Source organism: Trichoderma reesei, assembly GCF_000167675.1.
Source record: "Trichoderma reesei QM6a unplaced genomic scaffold TRIREscaffold_2, whole genome shotgun sequence".
NCBI lineage: Eukaryota > Fungi > Ascomycota > Sordariomycetes > Hypocreales > Hypocreaceae > Trichoderma > Trichoderma reesei.
Window position 1 is genome coordinate 1613550 of NW_006711149.1, and position 21313 is coordinate 1634862.

The 21313-nt window shown below is 47.8% G+C and overlaps 5 protein-coding genes across 5 annotated transcripts; 4 read left to right on the forward strand and 1 right to left on the reverse strand.

The window, feature by feature from the left end:
* Positions 1-3958: 3958 nt before the first annotated feature.
* On the forward strand, positions 3959-5491 carry TRIREDRAFT_55319 (glycoside hydrolase family 54; the record flags this gene model as incomplete). Its single annotated transcript, XM_006962150.1, has 1 exon — positions 3959-5491. The coding sequence occupies one exon, from the start codon at positions 3959-3961 to the stop codon at positions 5489-5491; it is 1533 nt and encodes a 510-aa protein (XP_006962212.1).
* Positions 5492-7324: 1833 nt separating this feature from the next.
* Positions 7325-8467, reverse strand: TRIREDRAFT_55049 (casein kinase 1, delta subunit; the record flags this gene model as incomplete). The annotated part of the gene is made up of 3 exons (XM_006962360.1): positions 7325-7788; positions 7841-8320; positions 8392-8467. Coding segments are annotated over 3 exons (1020 nt in total), but the record flags the coding sequence as incomplete, so codon positions are not given.
* Positions 8468-9068: 601 nt separating this feature from the next.
* On the forward strand, positions 9069-10745 carry TRIREDRAFT_103907 (uncharacterized protein; the record flags this gene model as incomplete). The annotated part of the gene is made up of 2 exons (XM_006962151.1): positions 9069-9290; positions 9351-10745. The coding sequence occupies 2 exons, from the start codon at positions 9069-9071 to the stop codon at positions 10743-10745; spliced, it is 1617 nt and encodes a 538-aa protein (XP_006962213.1).
* A 1508-nt stretch (positions 10746-12253) lies between these two features.
* On the forward strand, positions 12254-13484 carry TRIREDRAFT_74971 (uncharacterized protein; the record flags this gene model as incomplete). The annotated part of the gene is made up of 2 exons (XM_006962152.1): positions 12254-12416; positions 12499-13484. 2 exons carry the CDS (start codon positions 12254-12256, stop codon positions 13482-13484), a joined length of 1149 nt encoding a protein of 382 aa, XP_006962214.1.
* Positions 13485-19030: 5546 nt separating this feature from the next.
* TRIREDRAFT_55055 (methylenetetrahydrofolate reductase) lies at positions 19031-20931 on the forward strand (the record flags this gene model as incomplete). Its single annotated transcript, XM_006962153.1, has 2 exons — positions 19031-20729; positions 20816-20931. The coding sequence occupies 2 exons, from the start codon at positions 19031-19033 to the stop codon at positions 20929-20931; spliced, it is 1815 nt and encodes a 604-aa protein (XP_006962215.1).
* Between the last annotated feature and the right edge of the window lie 382 nt (positions 20932-21313).

Sequence of the window (21313 nt, forward strand, 5' to 3'; positions counted from 1 at the left end):
ACGGGTTGGCCTCTGAGGTTATGTTTATTTTTCATTCTATTTTCTATGTGTTCTCATTGTAGCAATGTTGCCTGACCTTGTTTGACCAAGCAATCAATAGCATACAATAACTTGACTGGGTTCTTGCTGCTGGCATTTTGCACTGATTGAAGAAATCTTCAGGGACGCCATGAAGCTGGAGAACATGAAATAAGGTCTATCGGCAGATATATCAAGGCAGAGCTTCAGCCAAGTCAATACCGATGTATATAGGTAGGCAAGAGGTGCAGTCCTAAATACCTAGGTACATTAAGTTGTGAGAACTGTTGTCTAAACAAAATCCTCCAGTTTTCTCCAACAAAGTTAATGGCCTGATGGCTCGTCTTCTTTTTTTTTATATTTTTATTGTTCAATTTTCTTCATTGTTTTTATTCTTCATAATTCCTTTTTCTCCTCAGAGATTGTCAGGACATACCTATGTAAAGAAGTAGCCCCTTGCTCTGTTGCCCGAATTCGTTGGCTGTGAATAATGCATGAGTTCACGAGTAATTGCATGCTCGAGTATCTTTGCTAGTGCATCACTTTTCAATATAGACAAAGTGATAAACATAGCGATTATTTGTTTTGACTTTATGACTTTTTCTATACAAGAGGTTATTGTTCTAATTTAAAACCTAGAAAATATACAAGAAAACTTAAAGATATGGAATATTATGGTTATGAATTTAATACTTTTACTTTTAGAAGTTTTAATTAAATACATAAATTATTTTATAAAAAAGGTACAAAGTATATAAATCCTCAATTAGAGCAATATTTAACTCCTTTAGCTTTAGCTATCTGAATCATGGATGTGTTTGCGTATTCCTTGGAAACATATCTGTGTCAATTGCCTTCAGTATAAGTCTAAGAAAGCAAGATAAGGGGCTCATGCTCCGTAGATAATTTACCAGTGGAAGAGATCTGGTAGGGGATTAACAATCCTGCACCCTGACCTACCTAAATATCTTGCGTCCGAAGATACATACAGACTTATTATACCTAGGTACTCTGGAAAATAGGTATGGCCACCAAAAGCTTATATCGGGACTACCTAGAAGGACGCAGTGGTGGCAGCAGAGAGTGCAATCCCCTTCTACACCTACCTAGTCTGAGAAGTAGCAGTTATAACAGTATTGGATATCCATGCTTGATAGGGAGCCAGACTGGGGTGCTGAATTGCCACTCACTGCAAGAGAAGCTGCCAAGTGAATGGCCTCTTCTTGCGCATGGCAAACCCAGAATAGGCCTTAAGGAACCCAAGACTAATTCTTCATGTCTAACTCTTCAATTCCTGGACAAACACTATCGAGAAGGTGAGTAAGTAGCGTTAGTTGCGAATTGTCAGGACTTGACAACACAATATATATTACGCCTGGGTTGTATGAGAACATACGACCCTAACGCATGCAAGGACCAACCAGACAATCAATCTTTTTCTCTCTTCTTTCAGAACCTCCATGACTGCATTGGTTCAAAGCTACTCAATGTCCCGTGTCACTGAATATCTGGCAGCCTGAGTAGCTTTCCCGCTCTTGTAAAGCAGACACAGCGAGGCCAAGGAAAGCATTCATAAACGTGAAAGTTACCTCGCGATTGGAAGGACAGGACGCGGCAAAAGAAAATTGTGGAAGCCCATAGTGGCCAGTGACAGAGAGCAATCCTCGACGATTCCATGGTTCCCGCTCCCGCTCCTTCATCTCCACCAACTCGATAGTACTTACTTTCCGATTAATGCCTCGTTTTGGGTCAATGCCCGGTTAGAAATCAATGAGATGAAGCATGCATGCATCCTATATCAGTCCTTTAGCGGTGTAACATTACATTGATCTCATGATGTAGACTTATTGTGACGATATTCCTTCGGATTGAAGAGGAACAGAGACGTCTTGGCTCAAGGACTGCCAGACTCAGCACCTACCTAAACAGGCAATGGATTAGTGGGCCTCTCGCTCGACCGGTAATGCCGTCTTTCGCGAAGCAGCTCGGACTTGAGCCGAAGACTTTGTTGGAAACCCATCCTTTCTTATTAGACGGTTGATTCATCTTGATTACTCCTGTATGGATGACGATGAGAGAAGTCATTTGAAAAAATCATGTCCTGCGTTGCATCCATATCATGGTTTACATCATCCACATCCACCACCATCATCACCATCATCATCATCATGTGTTATATCAGCACGTGTTCAAGTCTCAGGGGACACAAAGACCCAGATGATCCTCCCAGTTGATTGTTCATGGCCAGGATGCCTCGTCATCTACGCCTCGAGCCCAACTTCCGTCACTACATTGTATCGCCATGTAGGATTCATGCGTGAATTGGGCCAGAAAGGCTAAAGACGTCATGCCACAACGACGAGCCCTCGCTTCGGCTTCGGAAGGATTTCTCCACAAGAATGCAACTCTGAAGCTATCCCTGCCTTGTTCCCCCATGGGCAGCTCTGGGCCGAATACGCCCAAGCCCACGTCACGAGGAATCTCGTCGATCCGGGGAAAAACACAACCTTGATGTGCTACGCTCCGATCAGCGTTTCTTGCTGCTTCTTGAAAACGCCCAACACCGGAGTTAAGCAAAACAAAACCAGAAAGCGACGCTTGCAGATCCAAAGCCCCCCCTCCCCCCCTTGCAGTCCCCTCCCCTACAGTAGACGCCCTTTTCAAAGCTGGGGTAGACGCGCGGTGCCGTGACTCGTCGAGCATGTGATTGATTGATGCCCGCCCTCACAGGAGGACCGGCTTTTAATCCCCGATGCCAACCAGGGCGATGTTCTAGATAGTACTATCCCACGATGGCAGTGGATCCTTGCATGATCCTTCTAGCAGGCAAACAAGGCAAATATCGACTGCTATTGGCACGCGTGAGGGGAGAAATTCCCGCACGGGCCAAATCGAGCGAGCCAAGAGGAACGACTCAGATGACCCTAGCGAAGCGAAGCAGGAGAAGAACCGAGACTCGGACGATGTTGACCACACTGACGCGCAACTATACACATAACGCGACATCAACTGTAGCGGAGATCTTGATGTATGAGCTTGGTATACTCTGTACGCGCTTGTTCAATGTGCTTTCTCGGCGCTTCTTCTCCCCCTGCTAGCCTGGTGACTATTCATGCAGATACCATTGTTGAGAGCGTCACGCATGGTTTCTATAATAACTGGGGTTGCCAGATTGCCGCATACTCTCCGAGAAGATCGGCAGTTGGAGTAAGGAGTCTGAGAAGGGCAATGAGGAGGGCCGGAGTCATCTGCGACACCCGGAGAAACATTGTGGCCAGTCACAAGGATTCCCCTGCCATTGTCTCCCAACCACATCTCACTTCAGTCCATAGGTAGGGAATAATAGCAAGCTTTCAAGATAGTAGAGCGGACAACTCAGCAAACTTTAGCTAGCGCATCTTCTCATATCGAGATGAAGATCCCTAATCCATCGGAAAGGGCACAACCGTCACAGAGTTGCTGGTCACTATCTGATCCGTGCCAGCAGCAACCTTGCGTCAGGCCCGTCATGGGTACAGTCTCCATGAGATATCTTGGATGCAAGGAAACAAGGAGCAGGGTCACAACATGAGCGGAGCTAAAAGTCTCTCATTCCAGAGTTTATCTGAGACTACTGAAGTCTACATGACAGGTCAGCTCAGATCTCACTTGGCAATAAGCAGCCACAAAGGTAGTATTAGCAGACTATGCAGGACTTTATCCGCGACTGCTAAACAATGTCCTGCCCCTTTCGTTATAGATGTTGTTGATACTATTCGCAAAGAGACGTTGCATGGGGTTGGGTGAAGACCTTACAGGGGTAGACACGATAGACTTCAGGAGCTTAAAAGCTCGATGAGATCGCTCTTTTGCTGAGATAGCTTGCTCATCCGGTCGTGCTTCATCATCTTGCTCTCTCTTCCCCCCTTATTCCTCTAGCCAACGGCTCTTCCATCCAGCCATGTCCCCTCGAACAGACCGTCGGCGTTCCGGCCTCCTCGCCTTGGGCCTCGTTGCCGCGAGCCCCTTGGCCACAGCCGGACCCTGTGACATCTACGCATCTGGCGGAACACCATGTGTTGCTGCTCACAGCACCACCCGCGCCTTGTACGGAGCTTACTCAGGCCCTCTGTATCAAGTATCACGAGGCTCCGATGGCGCCACGACCAACATCGCGACGCTCTCCGCCGGCGGCGTTGCCAATGCCGCCGCTCAGGACTCGTTCTGCGCCGGCACGACCTGCCTCATCACCGTCATCTATGACCAGTCCGGCCGTGGCAACCACCTCACCCAGGCTCCTCCTGGCGGAGCTGCAAGCGGTCCGCAGCCCAACGGCTATGACAACCTTGCCAGCGCCATCGGAGCCCCCGTCCGGCTGAACGGCCAGAAGGCGTACGGCGTCTTCATCGCGCCCTTCACCGGCTACCGCAACAACCAGCCGAACGGCACCGCTACGGGCGACCAACCACAGGGCATGTATGCCATCTTTGACGGCACGCACTACAACACCGGCTGCTGCTTCGACTACGGCAACGCCGAGACCAACAGCCTCGACACGGGCAACGGCCACATGGAGGCCATCTACTTTGGCACCGGCGACGGCTCCGGGCGCGGCACCGGCTCCGGCAGCGGCCCCTGGATCATGGCGGACCTCGAGAACGGGCTCTTCTCGGGGTACGACCCGATCAACAACCCTGCTGACCCGACAATCAACTTCCGCTTCGTCACTGCCGTGGTCAAGGGAGAGCCGGGCCAGTGGGCGATTCGCGGCGGCGATGCCACGTCGGGCACTCTGTCGACCTTCTACAGCGGCCAGCGGCCAGCAAACGGCTACAACCCCATGAGCAAAGAGGGCGCCATCATCCTCGGCATCGGCGGCGACAACAGCAACCGTGCCCAGGGCACCTTTTACGAGGGCGTCATGACGTCGGGGTACCCGTCCGACAGCACGGAGAACGCGGTGCAGGCCAACCTCGTCGCCGCCAAGTATGTCTATGACACCTCGCTCATGACCAGCGGCCCGGCCCTGAGCGTCGGCTCCTCCATCTCGCTGAGAGCGACGACGTCGTGCTGCACGAACCGCTACATTGCGCACACCGGCGCCACGGTCAACACCCAGGTCGTGTCGTCGTCTAGCAGCACCGCTCTGAAGCAGCAGGCCAGCTGGACCGTCCGCACAGGCCTCGGGAACAGCGCTTGTTTCTCGTTCGAGTCCAGAGACAGCCCTGGAAGCTTCATCCGGCACTCCAACTACCAGCTCATGGTCAACGCCAACGACAACAGCAAGCTCTTCCACGAAGACGCCACCTTTTGTCCGCAGGCCGGTCTCAACGGCCAGGGCAACTCGTTCCGCTCTTGGAGCTACCCTACTCGCTACTGGCGTCACTTCAACTCGCTGGGTTATATTGCGGCGAACGGTGGAGAGCATGATTTTGACACTACGACCTTGTTCAACGATGATGTGAGCTTTGTTGTCAGCGCTGGCTTTGCATAGATAATGAATGGTATGACAGCGGTGTAAGCGTTGTTGCGAATATTTGGCTTACCCTACCTATCTGTTGTTTGGTATGCTCAATAACATGGGGGACTGAATTGGAAACAATGCTCGTGTATATAGTTGTCAAAAGTAGATGCAAATGACTTTACGCTCGATTGATGGGTCTTTTTGGGAATAATCTCACCACTCAGCGCGGACGTTCCTCCAAGGTGAATCGTTTGTTCGAATTGAATTTACTCAGACCTACCACTAGTTCTGAGCATAAGACTGCCACACCTAGGTTAAAGCAGGAGGGGGCTGAAGTACGGATCACATGTAGTCGAGCCAACCAAAAGAAAAGATCGATGGATTCTCGTCTATGAAGCAATCATGAATGCAGCAATTGATATATAAACCCCCCAAAAGATATAAATCAACGCTCTGTTCAGATGATTGATTGACAAAGGGTAGAAGCTCGACGAAGTGCCAGAGCCTTCCAAGACCACAACTCAACCTTTACACAAACTTGATCGTTACTCAGCCCTAGTAGCACACCTGAGACCATAAGCAAATCTGGGACAATCAATCTACTCTAATCGATCTTACATGCTATCCCAGCTAGGAAACTCGTACTTGCATTATATGTTAGCTGATTGGACACATGTAATAGCCTCGTCTGATAGTCTTGTGTTAGAGACGCTACTGAGTCGCAAGTTGGTTTCTATAAATACCTACCTTCTCAGACACTTACAACTGTTCATGTTGTCAGCCATACAGCCATAATCGGAAATAAATGAGCCCGGTACCCAATCAACGTCAAGGCAGGCTTCAATAGAAGGCTAGTGATATGGATCTTACAAGCTCCAAGTAGCGACATCCGAATTCTCGTATTACTGTATGCAAGTGGCTTCTCTCCAGCTACCGGATTCGGCATGTCATAATTCAAAATCAAGTCAAACCACAAACCAATTACTTCTATACATGTCTACATATCTGCTTCTTGGAAAGGGCTATTCAAGACTTACTACCATTGTAAAGCATCAGATGTCAGTGTATGAGGAATCAACAAGAAATCAATGACAGAGCAGTGTAGTTAGCTCAGTGAGAGATCAGAGCCTGGACGACGGGAAAAGCCCACAACTGGTACTACATACGTCAAGGCTTGGAGCTAGAATGGCGGCGATAATGGCATTGAGACCAAGACAGACTTCATGAGCTCCAAGACAAAGGCATAAAACGCACAGTGGATCGCAAATCGTTGAACTCAAGGCGTGTTTTCGCCTCAACCGTCGGTATAAGAAGCACGGTGGCCATGAGACTGACAGAAAACGCCAAACCGTGCAGCGAAGGACATATAGATATGACTTTCGGGGACATGGCTGCAATGGATATCTATTGGTATGGGTCTCGCAAAACTATGCGAAGTGGCTGCTCGGGTAGGAAAAGACCATGAATTCTTATGATATAGTCGATGCAAGGCTCTCTCAAGGAATGCATCCCAGACTACGCGATATCCAGGCTGCGATCTAGGGATTATTCATAATCGAAGCAAGCAGACCTCGTCATCACGTGTCGTCAGTTGACATCGCACGAGAGGCAACTACCTAGTGGGGATCTCTCCGTTGTCAAGCTCAGTAAAGTCCAGGCTTTTGTTCCGAATTGTAGACGCGAGACGGGGGTTCTGTTGTCACTTCTGTCTAGGGCGGGCTCGCAGGCTACATCACGTCGCCTTGTTGCCTTGTCGAACTGACACAGCCAAGCAACAGATCATGGCTAGTAGTATGAGGGCTTGCGCATCTGTCAATCTGACATGTCGTATAGGACAACCCAGCATCAGGCTAGACATTCATCTCATCCAGGGAATCTAGACAGCTTTGGCCTCAGCTGGCGGCCTCGTTTGAGCACCCCTCCAGCATTCCGCATGTTTCGTCGGCCGCCCTTTGGCGCTGGAGGTTGCGGTACTGAGCCACTGTCCTTGAGGCCGTGGATCTCATTGAATCTCTTCTCCGTCCAGTCAAAGATATTGTCATACTTGAACCCTTTCGATTGGAAGACACGGCGAAAAAGTTGCCGAAGATGTGCGTAATTGGGCTTGTCCTCGAACCGCAGTGACCGCGTGTAGTTGATGTACTTGGCGAATGCATCGGGTAGGCCTGCACAGAGCTCCTCGGCCGATAGGCTTGTCTTCATGTGCTTGACCAGCTCCTGCTTTTCTTTGTCTGTCGCCGCCTTCAGACCCTGCCACGGCAGCGAGCCCAGAGCAAAGTATACTAGGACATAGCCAAGAGACTCGAGGTCATCCCTCCACGACTGTTCTGCATCGCATTAGTCAAGGCAGCGAAAGAACAGCATTGATCGGTGGCTTACCCTGCCCGTTGTGGTTATTGATACTCGCGTATCGAGTTGTACCGCAAAACGGATGGTTCTGGTAACGGTTGTCTCGCTCAGCAAGCCAGTGTTCCTTGGCCAGACCGAAGTCAATAGCATATATTATGTTCCCTCTCCTGCCAACGCCCATTAAGAGGTTGCTCGGCTTGATGTCGCGATGAAGGACGCCTTTGGAATGGATATACTCGACCCGAGAAATGACCTGGTCGGCAATGAGCAGGACAGTCTTGAGCGAGAATTTTTGGTCGCAGTAATTGAACAAATCTTCGAGGGATGGGCCGAGAAGCTCGTGGACAAGCACATAGTATTCACACTCCTGCCCGAACCACAGGACATGAGGAATTCCCACGCCGCCGGCGAGCGCCTCGTAAGTGCCATTCTCATCCTGGAGAGCCTCATAGTCATCGTTTATGTGGGTTAGCTTCAAGGCAACTTCCGTGCCTGATACAAGGTCGATTCCTGTCAAGGTAAGCTGGCGATCCGGTTGGGTTCTGCAAGGTACATGTATGGTCGCGAGTGCGAGGGCATACCGGAGTAGACCATTCCAAAGCCCCCCTCGCTGATCTTGCGAACTATGCGATATCGCTCATTGACGAGTATGTCCTGGACCTGATGGTGAGAATCGTTGCAGTGCTCGATACAAGGGGAAGCATACCTTCATCGTGTTGTCCGCCCGTGTAGAAGAGCGGTTAGGTAAAGTTTGGAAAAAGTGTCACAACAAGTGCTTCTCAGCTCGGGAGCGGCCGAGGGAATGGCTGGAGATGTAACGCGCTGGGATAGCGGCGCTTTGTTTGTCCCCCGCAAGGATGAATGTTGCAACATATGTAGGTACTGCATACATGTAACGTGAGGTCAGGTAGATGTAGGCACCCAACGAGTGGAGTGTAGGTACGTGTACCTGAGCCCGACCTCCAGTTCTTTCATGGCACCAACCAGCTCATGCATGATCCCGCGACAGCTTCGCGTTTCTTTGTCCAGCCCCTTCTTGTCGTGTGCTCCTCCCAGAATACTGCACGTGTTGCTGCAGGTCGCCGATTCGGACAGAACCGTGCTTGGCCCAGCAAACATGGCAAACATCCCTTTCAACCAACTGCCTTATATCGCCCGCTCGTTGCGGTTCAAATAAATGGCCGCTCATGGCGCCGCCTCAGCAGCTCAGAGGAGACGGCTAGCATTAGAATGCTTAGGAAAAGGACGGCCACGACAGATGGCCAAATCAGCAAGAGAACGCGGTACCGCTTGGAACTACCCTCCTCGGTTCTACGACAACCTCTCAAAGGTCTGGCTCGCGCGTCCCGCCTTACAGGAACTCGACCGCCGAAACTCCACTGCACCTCAATCCAAGTCGTCTGTTCCCACTGGTGATTGTTCTAGAGACCTTGCGCGATTTGCGAGAAACGGTGGTCCAGATCTCTGCCATCTCCGAGGGGTAATATATCTGTCAATGCCACTTGTGCTGAGGAAGCTTGTCAACTGACGGAGGGTGTAGTATCCAGAGCAAAGAGGCGCGGCAACGATGGCCAGCACATCCTCTGCGTCCTCGTCTAGTCGACGTACACACAACACGAAAGGGACAGCCCTTGTTACTATCAGGACATCTGCCAAGGACAAGAACTTCGAACAACATCTGAACGACCATGGCGTCTATTTCAGTCATTGCAGGTCTAAAGTGCGGAATATAGACGAGATCCGTGACCGTCTAGCACGAAAGCGGCCGTCGTTGTCACCTTCTCGGTTCTCACAAGGACAATTCAAGACTTTTCGAAGAGCGGATGACGATGCCGTGTCTGAGGACGACATCATGGCCAGACTTATTCCTACCATTTGCGGCAATACCGACATCCATAGCCAACAGGACATCATATTCACCGAGCTCCTGCCCATCACGACCGAGGACGCACCCAAGCCCCAATCTACCCTCCTTGACGGAGCGCACATCCATGAGGTTCACGAGGCCCTTCGAGCCAACGGCCAGATCCGTCCGATGATTGTGCCATCAAAAGACAAGAATGTCCCGGTGGCAGCCAACTTCTTTCTGGAGGTCAAACGCCCTGACGGGAGTTTCCTGGCCATGAAACGCCAGGCTTGCTATGCCGGAGCTTACGGAGCTCGCGCCATGCACAGCCTGCAAAACTACGACGAGGAGAAGCCTGTCTACGACGGCGACGCCCACACCTTCAGCTCGCTGTACTACGGAGGGGTTCTCCATCTCTACTCGCACCACGTTACCGCGCCGGCGACACCCGGAGGGCGGCCGGAGTATCACATGATCGAAATCAACGGTCATGTATTGACAAACAGTCGGGAGGACTTCCTCCGAGGTGTTGGCGCCTTGAGGAATGCAAGAGACCTAGCGAAAGAACATCGCGATAGGCTTATTCAGGCGGCGAATGCGAGAGCGCGAGGAGACATACCACCCCTGGCACAAGAGACTCTCGCAAGCACGGAAGCACTGCAGGATACCGCCTTGAGTCCAAATGTATTTTTCGATTGTCAAGAGCTCCAAGAGTCACAAAACAGCCGCAATATCACAGCTCTTCCATCATTTTGCCAAGATTCGGACGGGTTGGTCCTCGAAAACGGAAAACCCGAACTGCCGACTTTTCTCAACGATGACCAGCAAGACAACAGCCAGGACTCGGTGTCACTTGGTGCGGCCGACCAGCAAACAAGCTTGGCCACCAGCTTCACCTCGAGCTTCAGGTTAGGCACCGACCTGAGAGGCTCCCGCGTTGACTCCAAAAGGTGCAGGAACCCAAACAGTCCTCCAACGAGCCACCCGAAGAAACTCTGCCGAGGTGAAAGGATCAAGGTAGACGGTGGGAAAGGAAAGGATGATAAAGCCTCGTCGTCCAATATGCCAGACGACAACGACGGCGAGTGAGATGCCGAGATGAAAGCCTACAAGTCATGGAACAAGGATTTGTGCGAGGATTGGGACCAAGAGCGCCAGGCCAAGGAGCACTGCGACGGCAAGAAACGGTGATGTGCGGCATGGGAAGAACAGAGTCCAACGTCTAAAGCTGTCCGCTTCTCTGCAGAGTGCTCCCTTCGATCGCACCGACCCCTTCAGTTGTGTTGCCCTTCCTTGCAACACATTACAGCAGGGCATGGCTTACGAGGAGCCATATCACTGTGGGGAGTCCTAGGTAGCAAGAAGAGCCTCAAGGCCCCGACCGCGAGAGGAGGGAAATCACCTATGGCAGGGTCGGTTGCGTATGTGTTCTGGGGCCAGGGTTGACCAGTGGCTACTTGGGCGCTATAAGAGGGAGTAGGCGCATGTTTGCGTCGTCGTCCACGACAAAACTCCTGACTGGTATGAGTACGTAGTTCTTCTAACGACCACGATGATTCAAGGCCGTGGCCAATTCGTGTCAGTCATAAGAACGACGAGGTGCTTTGGCAAAAGGGGTCAGCACGTCGTTTCCCAATCTTGACATGCAAGTTCCCTCGGGCTCTTTCTTCTGCGGCCCTTTGCCTATTGCATACATCTAGAGCGGTCCATCCTTTGAACACGGGATGAAGCTGGAAATGGCTTGCACACCCAGGGTGTACTCTATAACAGAGTTCGGATAGATATGATTGCTGAATGATTGGCGATCTTTGTTGAGCAGAGATGGGCTCTACAGTTGCAGAGAATCTGGACTTCACATCATACACATGAGGCCTTGTTCCTTCTTGAAGGTTATGCCCCATCCTATGATGGCTTTGTACATTAATTGTTGTGTTTCGCTCATTGATTGGTAGCCAACGACAACCGTAACAGCATCGATACTATCTATATTTGTGTTAAACGCGATTCTTCGGACTGGAATTCTCCCGGCTTACAGAGCTAGGCATCTGAACCATCATGCACGCGTTTATTGTCCCAACTGACAACCAGCATCAAATGCTATTCCCGCGAAAAGACGTAACATCGCGTAGACGCGGTGTCAGGAGCTGGACAGGACTCGGACAGCATCAGAATGATGGTAACTAGGTAGGTAGTCTGCGGTGTTTCGAGCTCGTCAATACCTCACCTAGGCACACCTCAGCTTTGGAAGCGATGCTCCGTACGGATGCTCAATGCCCCAACTGTTTTGTCCACCAAACAGATGAGCAGTACTTTAGCGTTGCAGTAGCTTGATATGGGGCATGAAGTAGACCATATCCGTTATGCTGCCACGTCACAGTGCGCCAGCCCGACTCTTGCGCGTTATGCTCCGGTTCTGCAGCTGCAAACTTATAGAAATGGCCAACCACCCACCCCCAGACAAGGGGCCGCTACATACGACTTGGAACCTGCAACATCGACGCCGATCTCGCAGAGCTACGATTCCTTCAATTGAGTATATCGATGCAATACCGGCGATGACTTGAAGAACTTCGATTGGCCGGATACTACAAAACACAATGAGCACGAAAACCGCACCACAGGCTGATGACAGCCGCGTGAACAAGCCACGGACACGGCAAAGAAGCTACAAGCCCGCGCCGGTCCTCGAGTTGCCGGATATAGAAGAGAATGCACCAGAGAGGAAGCGGATTCTCAACGTGTTGGCACAGCGAAGATACAGTCAGTACCACTCCGCTCGGCAGAGGGTGATGCGTCCCAACTCTCTTGTTCTTTGGATGCCGGCTTACACGTGAAAGTGTAGGGGAGAAGAAGCGAATACGACGGCAGAAAGAGAGGAGCAAAGAAGAGAGCCAGGACAACAGCGATGACGGCGCAGCTATTCCATCAGACAAAAACAAGGATGGAGAAGCCGACGTCGAAAATATGCCGGCATCTGATCAGTTTACTAGTCCTTCTTCTGGCGGTCTGGTAGGGACGGAGACTTCACTTTCAGCAGGATGGGTGGCCAGCATGCTCAACAGCTGTAGCGACACATCGATGCCGTTCCCGCTGCCGTTTCAAGATGCCTTGCATACGTCAAGCTTGTCATCCGCAGCAATAACAGACGAGAGTTCAGCAGACGAAGGCTTCCTCTTCAGCAACGCAACAAGCCTCGACGACCACCACCACCTGACAGGCGTGCTCCCCGCCAGCCTCGGCCTGTCACCACCACCACCACCACCACCGCTGTGGGACAACAGCAGCACATCCCCGTCATCCTGCGACGGCAGCTTCGCCGATAGCTACCTGCTCCCCGTCCACGAGCTGACCCTCCTGCGGGCCATCACGCGCATCGCGGAGCGCATCGGCTGCCCGCAGCAAATCTGGGATCTCGGAGCCGTCTCCCCCTTCACGCAAGGCACCGCAACGCCAGCCGAGCAGCTGCCCCCCGCATGGAAGCCCACGGCCTCGCAGCTGCTCGTGCCGCATCACCCGCTGCTGGATTTCCTGCCGTGGCCGCAGGTCCGCGACAGGATGATTGGCATCTTTTCGATGCCCGAGGGGATGAGGCCGCCTCATGCGGCGGGGCCGCTGGCGTTGGTCAACTTTGCGTACGACTTTGAGGATAACTCGGAGGGCGTGAGGGTCTATGGCGGGGATCCGTACGATGCGAGTTGCTGGGAGGTGGGACAGGTCTTGTTCGAGCGGTGGTGGTTCATCTTTGATCGGGATGTCATTGAGGTGAGCAATCGCTGGCGACGACTGAGGGGAGCACCGCCGCTGGCGCTGAAGGGGACGTCAGGTTAGGCTCTTTAGCGGGAAGAAGAAGTTGTGCTCAATGGCATTGCCTGTCACGTCAGATGGCGGGAGGCTGATGCCGAGGGAAGTTCGACCATGTGTGAGCTCCCGTCGAGTGTCTAACAGGCCAACGTTAACCGGTGACACCAGGGTCCACACCCTAGGCGGACGTGGTTGCTACACAAGAATATGATAAACTTGAAACTCAGACGAGCGGGTGCCTGCATCGGGTGTCATGATAGTTGAACAACAACAACAACAAATGTGCTTGTAAGACTCAACGCAGGGGGGTTTCTAGACAAGACTGGAGAGGCATCGTGCATCCACGCAGTCCCTGCCCACCCTGGTTGCCATGCCAAATAGAAAAACGTGGACGTTCGGTGAATTTTTGTCGGTGGATTTCGGAGTTGCATGGCGGACGACTTGGCTTACATGTTGCATGACTATCACTGAGTGCGTTTGCTATCTGCATACGTATGTGATGATAGATGACCTGGTGCGCGTACAGTACTCTGTGATTCAAGTGGCAAACGCGGAATGGTGCATGAATGAGGTTCATCGCTGCTCCGAGGCACAACAAGAGTTTGTGGCCGGCTGTCGTTTGGGTTGTGTATGAGGATAGAAGAGGCAGATGTTTGCCAAGGCTGAGATTCAACCTAGTGAGCAGTGTTTTTACGCACTGTATGGTGGCAGTAGTATCCCGCTTTTGACTTGATGTTACCGTCGGCAAAGCACCCGATCCGAATACGACAACTCGATACAACCCTTGGCCTGACAATTGACAATGTGAACTGCCCGCCGACTATATCATTGGGTACCACAATATATAGCTTACCTCATGAGTCTGGCTCCAACTTGACCGACACGCCAAGTATCAAGTCTACTTCAGCACTTTGAAGTCAAAAAGACCCTGACATTACCTGGGTAGTCAATAGTTGAGAGCACAGTGTACCCGCCATGTCAACACGGATCCAAAGGATGGGGTAGAAGAGCGGGTAAGATTCCAAGATCCTGTCAGACGGAGTTGGTGCACAGCCAAAGTACCCGGTACCTCCCACAGGCGATTTTTTCCTTCTTTTCTTTGCAAGGGCGGGGGAGGGGCCGCTCAACAATTTGGGGGAATCACAAGCCATTGATTTAGGTGCTCACTATATGTACAACAGCATGTACTATAGATGTCATGATTGGATGGGAAAATAGGTAGAGTAGGTATTGACCAGAGCTCGTCTGTTGCCTTAATAGAAAACAACAGACTGCATTAGTACTACTAGTACCTGGCAGGTTAACTAATGGCCAGACTACTAGGCCCCTGCCTCTATTTATAATAAAGGCGGTAATTTAACCTATATTTATTATTAATATATATCTAACTTTTTTAACTTTATAACACTATAACTTTATTAATTTAATTCTAATTAATGCTGTTTTTTAAAAGCATCTTCCTTACTATTTTAAATATATTATAGCTAAATTTAATAAGGCTAGCTTAAAGAATACAGCTGCTATAGCATAGGCTTATTTAAAAAGTAAGATATAAACCTGCTAAATATATATATTATAACTATTATAACTTATAATAATTTTTAAAATTATAATACTATTTTATATAAATAAAGCTTTTATTAAGAAATATATTAAGCTATTAAAGGCTAGCCTTACTTTACTAAAGCTTAATTTTAGCAGTCCTTTTATAGCTTTAATAAAAAAAGAGGAAATAGTAATAGTTATATATATATAATATATTAAAAAAAGTATATTTATACTTATAAAGGCCTGTTTTATTAACTAAGCTAACTTTTTTTATTAATATAAGTTATTTAGACTAGTTAAAGATCTTTTTAAATATTAAATTTATAAATTTAAAAATAGGCATTTTAAAATATACTTTTAAAAAGTAAAGATTAAAGAAATTTAATAAGCTAAGGCTAAGCTAGACCTTACTAAGCTTAACACTTAGTTTAATAAGCTTAAAGCTATTATAACTACACTTTTTATTATCCTTATAAATTTATAAAACTTTAATAAAACTCCCTTATAGCTTAGCTAAATAAAAGGCTTACTAAGACTTATTTCTACTTAAAAAAAAACTAATCTTTAGCTAATTATTTTCTAGCTAGGTAATAAGAAGTTACTAACCTTTATTAATATAATTAGTGCTATAAGAAAAGTAATCCCTTTCTTTCTTATTCTTTTTATAAAAGTTCTACTTAAAGACTATATAATAGCATTAATTAATAAAAACACTATTATTATATAAACCTTAACTAGCTTTAATAATATATAATAAGCCTTATAATAGCTATAATACTTTAATTAATACTTTTTTATATTTAGTTTAAGCTTTAAGGGCTTTATAATTAAAGGCTAGTTTAAGTATTTATTAAAGTTAATATATTTAACTTAAGAGATATTAAAATACTACTAGTAAGGCTATTTTTATTAAAAAATAAAGATAATTTATTATATTCTTTTTATAAATAGATTTATAGCTTATAAGGATTTTAAGTTTATATAGTATTATAATTTCTTTAATATTATGCCTTTTAAGCTCCTTATATATATAAGCTACTTTTTTTAACCTCTTAATATTAATATTTATTAATATTTTAAGTAGTAGTAATAGAAGTTACTTTATAACTTTATTATTACTAGTAGGATAAGTATTATAAAATATAACTTCTTTTATTAATAAGATAAGATATATAAGGCTGCTTTTAAGGTATGCTATATTTATTATAAATTTAAGCAGACTAGTTTATAGCCTTTAGATTTTAAAGTTATTTTAAAGCTATTATATTATAGCTAAATATAATAGCAGAAGCCTTTTTTATTTAGCCTGCTTATATAAAATATAATCTTATTATAATTAATTAAAAAAGCAGTATCTTTTATTTAAAAAAAGCTTAATATTTTAAGCAGCCTAATATAAAAGATTATTAATAGCGCCTTTATATATATAAACTTTATAATAATTATAAATTTATAAAATAAATAAATTTAATAATTTTAAGACTAATAAATCTAGTAAAAAGCTTATTAAATAAAGTCTTACTATTAGATTAAGGGCATTAATAATAGTATATATACTATTACTTAACTTTAAAAGAAAATTATAGCTTAATAATAAGAAGAAGTAAAGATCTAAGCCTAAGTATAGGTTTATAAGTAATAAGGCTAGCTATAATAGTAATAAGTTCTTAAGGCATTATAAGCTAAGCTTAAGCCTTGCCTTTATAGCTAAGCTGCTATTAAAGAAAAAAAGTATTAAAAAAAGGAATACTAAGCTAATTTTTAAAGCTAAAAGATAAAGGAAGAGAGAATTATATTAAAATCCTATCTTTAATAATAAAATAAGGCTAATAAGAAAAATTATTATTATCTTTTTATAATAATACCTCTTAGTATTATTAAAAAAATTCTTAATATTATAACCTAAATTAAAAAAAGGCATTAAATACTTAAAGATAAAGAAAATAACTTAAAAAAAAAAGATAATAATAACCTCTTTTATTTTAAAATAGGCTATATTTTAATACCTTTATTTAATAGCATTACTAGTAATAATAATAATAATAATAATAATAAGAAAAATAGTAAAATTAAAATTATTATAACTTTTAGCTATACCTTAACCTTAATAAATTAATTTTTTAATATCCTTAAGTTTTTTAAAATTAGCACTTTTAGTAATAAATATAATAAAGCTATAAATAAGGAAATTAATATAAATTTAAAGGTATTTAAGGCATATAAGTTATTATTAAAAAATAACTTTTTTATTATTATTATAAGGTAAAGAATTAGCATGCTAAAGTTATAAGTATATTTAATATAAAATATTTAAACTGCAATTTCTCTTTTACCTAGCATTTAACTATAATAAAATTTATATTAAAAAAAACTTTAATAGTAAATTTAGCTAGGAATTGCTTTTTTTAATAGAAATTATTTAATTATATATTTTATTATAGCAGTAAAGTTATAATAGTTAGATATATATTAATAATAGATACAGGTTAAATTACTGCCTTTATTATAAATAGAGGCAGGGGCCTAGTGGTCCAGCCATTAGTTAACCCGCCGGGTATTACCTATCTGCTTGCGTATCTTGGATTCAGGCTGGCAGCGGTAATAATAGGTACATAATACAATCTGGTAATCCATCCCATCGTGGGACTCGGAGTTGGTGCCCATGTCCTTGCTCCGGAGTACGGAATACTCCGACGAACACAGACACACCGGAGCTTCTTCTCAAGCTGCGTCTTTCCACTGCATCAGCAGCGTCATGGATGGTCAGCAATTCATGTCTCGAATCCATGAATCTTCCGAGCTGATTTACACGGCATGGTTGAGTACCTTAGGTATTACTTGCTACCTACCGTTAAGCTGCACGTATACAGTTGAGTTAACCGCGACAATTGTCAAGGTCATGAACCAGGTAGAGTACCTTACTGCTCTCAGATGTACACGTTACATGTACTTTCAACTTCGTGGAGGTCATATCCCACGTTTAGCGGGTGGCGGGGTCCAGGTACCAAGGGGTGTACCAGCAGTCCTCGCATTCTGCAGGTACTATCCCCAGCGTTGTGCACTCTTACATGCGTAAAACGTAAGGTAAAACAAACTTGCAGCCGCCATGCTTGCCATCAGCAAACGGTACGGGCAAATGCTCTCAAAGTCGCACACTGTAGACCCTTCTCGAAACTGTGTCACAACACGCGGCCTCCATTCACTCTCCTCTTCTGTAGGTACCTATCAATAGGCACAATGCACATGCCAGCCAGCGTGAGGCACTTACATGCAGTTCCCTGCTGTGCTAACCTAAAGGTACCTCAAGTCCGTCTTAGCGGCTCGTACCCTGCAAGTACCCATCCTCCGGCCATTCTCAATCGGGCGGGCGGTGACCACCCCTCGGCCAATCACAGCCCCGCCATCTTTCGGAGAGTCGCATCTGTCATTCTCATTGTTCCGCATCCAAATTTCGGCCATTATTCTCTGTTCTTTTTCCTCGACCTTGTCTTCTGCTCTCCCTCTCTTCTTTCACACCCGTATATCTGCCCTCTGCTATCTTTTCGTCCCAGTATAGCAACTTTGTTTTTCTCCCTCCTCTTGTTCTGTCTAATCCTCCTCGCCCTTTGCACCTTACACTCCTCCGATTGCTCTCTCTTGAGAGAAGCTCGATCCTCGACAAACTTGCGACCCGCAGCTCGGCGGACTGTCGGAGGCGTTGGTCGATCCATTAGCCTTGACCCTGCGAGCAGAATTGTGACGCTTTGTTGGACTTTTTGCACGCTGGCATTCTGGTTTCTCTGTCCTTTCTCTGCCTCAGACTGAGTGGAAGTTGGTTTTTGCTTCACTCGTCTACTTCAAGTTTGTGGTGAGTTGACGTCGCTTGTTTCCAGCCAGTCCCTAGCATCTTTGACACTTCCCCTACTGACATCTTCGACCTCCCCCCGATACTAGAAAGACAATCTCTTGCGCATGAGCAATCGAGTTGATTCCTCGAGTGTCTTGACCTAATCGAATCCCTCTCTCCATATCATCCGTTGCCCATCATGCACATCAGAGACTTGGTCGCCGACACGGAGAAGTCCGGGGCTCCGTCCTTCTCCTTCGAGTACTTCCCGCCCAAGACCGCCCAGGGTGTCCAGAACCTCTACGACCGCATGGACCGCATGAACAACTTTGGTCCCAAGTTCATCGACATCACATGGGGCGCCGGCGGTGGCATCGCAGAGCTGACCTGCGAGATGGTCGTCCAGGCCCAGGCCGTCTATGGCCTCGAGACCTGCATGCACCTCACCTGCACCGACATGGGCCTGGAAAAGGTCAACGACGCCCTGCAGAAGGCGTACAAGGCCGGCTGCACCAACATTCTTGCCCTCCGCGGCGACCCTCCCCGTGACCAGACGTCGTGGAAGGCCGCGGACGGAAACTTCCAGTACGCCCGCGATCTCGTCAAGCACATCCGCGACACATACGGCGACCACTTTGACATTGGCGTTGCTGGCTATCCCGAGGGCTGCGACGACAACAAGGACGAGGATCAGCTGCTCGACCACCTCAAGGAGAAGGTGGACATGGGCGCCGGCTTCATCGTCACGCAAATGTTCTACGACGCCGACAACTTCATTCGGTGGGTCGGCAGGGTCCGCGAACGAGGCATCACCGTCCCCATCCTGCCCGGAATCATGCCCATTGCCACGTATGCCAGTTTCCTGCGTCGTGCCAAGCACATGCAGTGCAGGATCCCCCCCGACTGGATGGCCAAGCTCGAGCCCGTCAAGAACGACGACGTCGCCGTGCGTGAGATTGGCAAGACGCTGGTCGCCGACCTGTGCAGGAAGCTCCTCGCCAACGGCATTCACCATCTCCACTTCTACACCATGAACCTCGCCCAGGCCACGCGCATGGTTCTCGACGAGCTCAACTGGACCCCTTCGCCCGAGCGTCCCCTCAAGCAGCCCCTCCCCTGGAAGCAGTCCAAGGGCTTCGGTCGGCGCGACGAGGACGTGCGCCCCATCTTCTGGCGCAACCGCAACAAGTCGTATGTCATCCGCACCCAGGACTGGGACGAGTTCCCCAACGGTCGATGGGGTGACTCTCGCTCTCCTGCCTTTGGAGAGCTGGACGCTTACGGCATCGGCTTGACCGGCACCAACGAGTCCAACCGCAAGAAATGGGGCGAGCCCAAGTCCGTCCAGGACATTGCCACCACCTTTGTCCAGTATCTCGAGAAGAAGATCGAGACGCTGCCGTGGAGCGAGTCCGCCCTCTCCGCCGAGGCGGACCCCATCAAGGACGACCTCGTCGCACTGAACAAGCGCGGCCTCCTCACCATCAACTCGCAGCCCGCCGTCGACGGCGCCAAGTCCAACCACCCCGTCCACGGCTGGGGCCCTTCCAACGGCTACGTCTACCAGAAGGCGTACCTCGAGCTGCTCATGCCGCCCTACCTGCTAGAGGAGATGATCCGCCGCCTCGACGACTTCCCCAACCTGACCTACTACGCCGTGACCAAGAACGGCGAGCTCAAGTCCAACGCGCCCTCTGACGGGCCCAACGCCGTCACCTGGGGTGTGTTCCCCGGCAAGGAGATTGTCCAGCCCACCATCGTCGAGTCTGTCAGCTTCCTGGCCTGGAGGGACGAGGCTTTCCGCCTGGGTGTTGACTGGGCCCATTGTTTCGACGCCGGCACCCCCAGTCGCGCTCTCATCGAGGATATCATGAATAACTGGTACCTCGTCAACATTGGTATGTTTTTCTTTTTCTCCCACTCACTCTTCAACTTTTTTTCTCCATCTTTGGTTTTCTTGATAACTAACCGGGCCGTGTCATAGTGAACAATGACTTCCGCGAGAACAACACCATCTTCGCCCTGCTCGAAGGCCTCGAAGTCAAGGACCTCGCCGTCCCCGCCTCCGGCACCACCACCTCCGCCTCCGGAACTGCCTAAGCTGCCCTCTTCACATCTCTCACTGCTTTTTTTTTTTCTTTGCTTTTGATTATCATTTCGGCGCAAATTTCATTTTCTCTTTAAACGCGGCGTTTGATTCTTTCTCGGTGTCTTTTTCAACAAAAAGCTCACACCGAAAGGCAAGTATTACTATTTGAAAACGGGTGACGTGGTTTTTAAAAAAACGCTCCCGGGCGGCGGGCGCAACGGGAACAAGTGGACAACGGAAGAAAAACCCGAAAAATAACGAAAATCTGGATTTTGGCTTGGGAGAAAAAAAGGAAAGAAGCCCGGTTCTACATTTGGAATGATTGCATATTATATATCTCAACGATACCCCCGCCTGCGGACATTTGTTTTTGCTCTTGTTTTTTATTTTGAT